Source organism: Neophocaena asiaeorientalis, unplaced genomic scaffold (assembly GCF_003031525.2).
Source record: "Neophocaena asiaeorientalis asiaeorientalis breed wild unplaced genomic scaffold, Neophocaena_asiaeorientalis_V1.1 scaffold308, whole genome shotgun sequence".
In the NCBI taxonomy this organism is placed as follows: Eukaryota; Metazoa; Chordata; class Mammalia; order Artiodactyla; family Phocoenidae; genus Neophocaena; species Neophocaena asiaeorientalis.
In genome coordinates, this window is record NW_020172768.1 from 5610233 (window position 1) to 5616551 (window position 6319).

General features: G+C 51.6%; 1 protein-coding gene across 1 annotated transcript in view; it reads left to right on the plus strand.

Annotated features, from left to right (window-relative positions):
* Positions 1-6319, plus strand: part of BARX2 (BARX homeobox 2) — a 68928-nt gene that overhangs the window by 51115 nt on the left and 11494 nt on the right. Inside the window, exon 2 of the mRNA XM_024740783.1 lies at positions 2923-3220. Coding sequence (XP_024596551.1) covers positions 2923-3220 — 298 coding nt within the window. The remainder of the gene's footprint in view (positions 1-2922; positions 3221-6319) is intronic.

The following is a 6319-nucleotide window of genomic DNA, read 5'->3' on the forward strand; positions in this document are numbered from 1 at the left end:
GGACCGGGATACGAACCCACGTCCCCTGCATCGGCAGGCGGACTTTCAACCACTGCATCACCGGGGAAGCCCCATAGCTTTATTCTTTTTAAAATTAATTAATTAATTTATTATTTTTGGCTGCATTGGGTCTTCGTTGCTGTGCGTGGGCTTTCTCTAGTTGTGGTGAGCAGGGGCTACTCTTTGTTGCGGTGCACAGGTTTCTCATTGTGGTGTCTTCTCTTGTTGCGGATCATGGGCTCTAGGCGCGTGGGCTTCAGTGGTTGTGCACGCAGGCTCAGTAGTTGTGGCGCATGGGCTTAGCTGCCCACGGCATGTGGGATCTTCCTAGACCAGGGCTTGAACCTGTGTCCCCTGCATTGGCAGGCGGATTCCCAACCACTGAGCCACCAGGGAAGACCTAGATACTTTTTTGGAGAAGTAGCATTTCATAATGTATACAGATCCAAAACTACTGTCCCAGGTATCCTGATTTTCTCATTATAAAATATCTTTTTTTTTTTTTTCATTCAAAGAATCCACGACAAAAACCCTCAAGTGTTAGCCTTGGCTGGAGAGTTAGTGGAAGTCGTGATTTATTGTCTAACAGCTTTGTGGTTTCTACTGGGCCTCACTAGACATGTAGTCAAAGAACAAGAGAAGTTATCTCTTTTAATAACTATGACTGGGGTCCAAAACAGAAGCATGGAAACGAGTAAGAAGAGAAATGCCAACCCAGAGGAGAGAGAGCTTGCATGTAGCACCTGGGTGCTTCTGTGACCTTGGTTGGTTTTAACCCAGGATGAGTGTGAGTGATGTTTGGCTCCGACGCTCACCTTGCCCTTGTAGTGAGCTGTCAGGTCTGGGCTGAGTCCCAAAGGGCAGCCACAGAATCTTCTCTGTTTTCATCGGATATCAAGATGGGCTTGGGATGATGTGCTTTTGTGACATCGGTATATTAGAGTTTGAAAAATTCTTCGAAGTTACCTACTTTTACTCACTTGTACAAATGACAAAACTGACCCCCAGAGGGATAAAATGACTTCCATAGGTAACGATGGTGACATTTTAAACCCAATACTATGGAACAATGAAAAGGAAGAGCCTTTTCACTTGAACTTTAAAGTATCGGCAAACAAAGGATGTTGCAGCCATCAACCATCAGCCACTATCTCCACCCCGATGGTGAGCCTTGAGGGAACTCAGGGTGGAGACAAACGGGCTGCCCGGCTGCCCACTGCCAAGCCCTCGGCCACTGCAGCCGCCCCCAACGGTGCCCCCTGAGGGGACTCAGGGTGGGAAGGAACAGGACACTGGCCCCAGAGAGCTGAGGTGCACCTCAAAGGAATGATTTCAGTGAGCCCAGACTCTTTCTTCCCATACACAGAAAAGTGCTAAATTCATTGACTTGAGATGTCTGGTTTTCTTTTTCTTTTTTCATTTTTATTGGAGTATAGTTGCTTTACAATGTTGTGTTAATTTCTGCTGTACAGCAAAGTGAATCAGCTATACGTATACATATATCCCCTCTTTTTTTGGATTTCCTTCCCATTTAGGTCACCACTGGGCATTGAGTAGAGTTCCCTGTGCTGTACAGTAGGTTCTCATCAGTTATCTGTTTTATACAAAGTGGTGTATATATGTCAATCCCAATCTCTCAATTCATCCCACCGCCCCCCTCCCCCCCGCGGTATCTATACGTTTGTGCTCTGCATGTGTGTCTTTATTTCTGCTTTGTAAATAAGTTCATCTCTACCATTTTTCTAGATTCCACATATAAGTGATATTATACAATATTTGTTTTTCTCTTTCTGACTTACTTCACGCTGTATGACAGTCTCTAGGTATCTCCATGGCTCTGTTTAATTAACAGAATTAATCTTTTGATGTTCTGACCACCTGGTCTTTGTTGCAAAAGCTCCTGTATATCCTAGTGCCCCCTTACCTCTTCAGAGCGGTCCCCCAGAGCTATCTGAGAGGCTGCCTCCCTGGCTTGAAGTCCTCAGAAAGTCCAAAACTATAAAACATAATTCTCAACTTTTAGGTTGTGCAATTTTTTTCAGTCGACAGAAGACAGATTCTTGGACAGAAAAGTCCTCTTGCCTTGAAATTCCTAAAGCAGAAGAGGCACAAAACTAGGGTGGAGGCCACCACACCCCCTACCCCTGCACACCCGTGACAGACATTGCTAATCAACCTCAGCTCGAATTCTTCAGCCAGGCTCCGACCCAGCCTGAGAATCCTCCTTAACACAGTGCCAGAGGCAACCAGTGTAATGGATCTGAATTTTCACGTGAATTAAAATCTTTTTGGCCCCCTCTTCTAAATGATGCATCCGTGTGATTCATGATGTGGTAACAGCCCTGGACTTCAAGCCAGAACCTGGTTTGACTCCTGAGTCTGCTTGTTCCTAGCTCTGGGACACCATCAAGTCCCTCAGGCTTTCTGGGGCTGTTTTCTTGTCTTTGAAATGAGGGAGTTGAATTAAATAACCCTTAAGCATCCTTCCAGCTCTGAAAAATGTTACGATTCAAGGTATGTAGACTTCTCAGGGAGAATTTATAGTTACAACCACGTATTTTTATAAAGACCGGAGGTGCTTCTCAGGTGTACTGTATGTTACAGATCCTTTTCGGCTTCCTTAAGTATGTGTTTCTAGCTGTATCTCAGTACTTCTTCCCATCTGCTCAGTGCCATTGACCCGTATCTCCGAAACCAGCATTTAGGGGTTCAAACGGGAGAGATGGGGAAAGGTTCACTTCAAACTAGACCAGGCTGAGCAAATCTGCGTGTGCCCTGCCCACCCAGCCTTCCCCCATTTATACGTCCCTGTGAACAGGAGGCCCTGCCAGACAGATGGGTCTCGGCCCGGGGTCCTCTGAGGGCCTCTGGCCCCCTTCCCCCACGGCTCCTGTGCGACCTCCCTCCCTGCTTGTCTTCCAGGCCCCGCTTCCCTTCGGGCATATCCTCTCCTCTCGGTGATCACCCGACAGCCCACAGTCATCCCGCACCTGGTCCCCGCCACCCCGGGAATCGCCCAGGCTCTGTCCCGCCACCCGGCCGCCGAGGCCACCTCTGCCGAGGCTGCGGGCGAGAACCACAGCAGCAGCGAGTCGGAGACGGAGCAGCCCGCGCCCCGGCAGAAGAAGCCCCGCCGGAGCCGCACCATCTTCACCGAGCTGCAGCTCATGGGCCTGGAGAAGAAGTTCCAGAAGCAGAAGTACTTGTCCACCCCAGACAGGTGAGGACACGGGGAGGGGACTGTCTGCCGGGAAGGCCCTTGAGCGGGGGGACTCCTTTGGTTCTCGGCGTGGGACGGAGAGCCACAGGACTGTTCTAGAGTTTGTGCAGGACAGTATGGCAGGAATCTGTCCATCCCTCGGCTCGTGCCATCTCAGCCTGGGTTTAACAGAAGCCAGCCCACGTGAATTCATCTCAGCCTGGGACCCTGCCTGCTGCTGGATTTATACTTCTCACTATATCCCTGTATATTAACTTCTCCAGTACAGCCAGCAAAGTAAAGCTTAGCCAGTGCTTACCCAGGCTCTCTGTTGGGAAACAGGTTTGGTGTTTAAAGCCACTTGCACTTAGGGTCAGATGCAGTGGGACTGGACCCACAACTGGGGTCCGTGATCTCCTCAGGCCCCTCCCCAGCCGCCAACCCCCAACTGGCTCAGTGCGTCGGCCCGGCTCCTGCCTGGACGCGCTGGATTGATGGGACTGTGGAGCTGTCAGATGTCTTGCTACATCTGACAGACAGCAAGTCAGAAGCATTTGGCTGAGACCTAAGAGGACCTGGATGAGGGGCCCTTCTTTAAACCCTTTTGCGATCCCAGTGAGGGCAGCTGTGACCCCTGCCTTACTCATAGGCTTCGATACCTCTCCGCTTTCTTTAGTTCAGCATCTTAACAAAAAAATACGCTGCAAGAGTGTGTGTCTTACCTTGTCCTTCATACTCACTCTGGAATGGCTGAGCTAATGTGTGATCCTATTTATTGGGAGGATTTTGCAGGTACGTTTTCACTTCTTTTGCTCGCTGCCTTGTCCATATCAGGTTTGACCCTACTGCTATTAAAGAGAAGGGAAGGAAACTCAAATGCATCTCTTAAGCTATTTTATTAGCTGTTCGATCAAAATTTAAGTGAGAGAGGAGGCTGCAGATCACTGACTGGAAGGGAACCTGTTTACCGATTCAGTTAGTTGAGCACCCACCGGCTGTGTGCCAGGCACTGTGGCAGGGATTATGGGTCCAGACAGTAGCAGACAAGAGACCTGCTCTAGAGGAGGTCACGGGGAAGGACGAGGTTGTGGTAATGCCATCATGACGCCAGGTGTGGGTGCCGGCACGTTCCCGCGGGCTGCAGGAGCACAGAGGTGTTGCTGAGTATGTTGGCGGGGGCTGAGAAGCCTTCTCGGAGGAGGCAACCTCTTCAAAAGAGCTTTCATCCCAGGAGGGAGAGAGCCCTCCACAGAGGGAGCGACACATAAAAGGCACAGATGGGCTCGACGGGCGTGCTGAGGGCCCTGCAGGTGGTCGGGCGTCTCCAGCTTCAGGTGTGGAGGGGGGCATGGTGGGAGATGAGGCTGCAGAGGCGGGAAGGACCCTGTACATCTGGCCAAAGATTAGGGACTTTGTCATGTAGGCCGTGCGTCAGCAGCCATGAAGAGCTGGAAGCAACATAGCCAGATTTACTTTTCAAATCCCCACACTGGTGGCACCACAGGTGACTGTTAGGGAAGAGATGGAGCAGGGAAAGCAGGTGGACAGAGTCCAGGGAGGGTCACTGAATGTCATCACCTGAATTAAGGTGGTGACAGTGGGAGCAGAGAGGAGAGACTAGATCGGAGAACAGTTCTGAGGCTGGAACAGACAGATGTTGGCATGAGGAGGAGAGCTGAGAATTCTGTGGTTCCTGGATGGGCCACCAGGTACGGGGGACAAACATTATCTGAAGCTGGAAGACTGAGGACAGAGTGGGTTTGGAGGGGAGCGTGTTCTGTTTCGGACGTGAGCAGTTTGGGGCACCTTCGGGCAGACAGTGGAGGACAGGTCTGTGAATTGGGGATTAATAAATGGGATCTCTAGGTATCGAATGGCTACTCTGATGCCCCGAGCGTGTAATGGAGAGCCTCATGTACTTGTCACCCAGGAAGGGTGGGCACCCCGATTTATGAATCAGCGTGCTCAGGTGACGTTTTAGGCCTACTTTGGAAGTCAGCAAATTGTTTTCGCAGAAACGTTTGTTCTAATTAAACCTCCTGGGGCTTCCTGATAACCTGCCCAGGCACCTCTCAGGTGAGCCTCGCGGGCTTCATCCACTTGCTGGGGGAGGAGAACCCTCTGGTGGGCGTGGAGGCTGCAGCCCGAGCCGCCCTGCCAGCTGTTCCTCACCTCCTACGTGACCGGGGCCATGAGCACGCCCTCCTCCCACAGTGCACTCCCTCTTCCCCTTTGTTTGTTTCCCCAGTTTCCTGGGTGACCCCATCTAAGCGAATATGCAGGGTAGTGAGAATTTGTAAGGGTGGCAGGTAATGAGAGAAGGCTGATGACAACGAAGCATGCTTCTGGAGCCAGAGTGAGTCAGGGGCGCATTTTTCCCAAGTGAGCTCACCTCGTTTGCTAATGCGGTGGCAGAGCTGTGAACTTGAACCTTCCGTTCACTAATGCACCTGATGGCCTCAGGTGAACCGGCCGGGAAGGCACGGGGGAGCCTGGGGAGAACCTGTCTCGGGGGAGACCTGGGAGACCTGTGGGATGGCCCCCTGGGCTCTTGATGCTTTAATGAACAGCTACTTGGGAAGCAGGGCTTCGGTAGTGGCGAGAGTAAGGGCTGCTGCCACTGGGAATTTACTAGCTTCAGTCTGTTAATCACTTTCAATAAAACTGTCACCTTCCAGTGGCCCTTTTACTGGGACAAGCAGATATGTGTGAATGCTGACTGAAGCCAGGAGCTGAAGTTCCTGGAAGGAACACGGTTTTTATTATCGGTGATTGAAATTGGGCTCTCTGGTCACAGCAGGGGGGCTGGGCCGCTGCACTTGGAGTGCCAGGAGCTGTACCTGGAACCTTCACTCCTGTACCCGCTGGTCTCCCTGATGGTGAGATGTCGCTCGTTACTCCTCAGCTTAGAGAAAGTTGCAGCTGAGGACTCGCACCCGAGATTCCCCGCAGCCCAGGCTGGCAGCTGTGCAGGCTGCTGTGAGATGGTGGACGTTACATCCACAGCTCAACCCTCAGATACCCCGGGGCCTCCCGAAGTGGTGGTCCCTGCTCAAGCTGTGTCAGGGGTGCTGCGTGACAAGTCCACGCTGCTCCAGGGACCAGGGATGGGACCTCGGC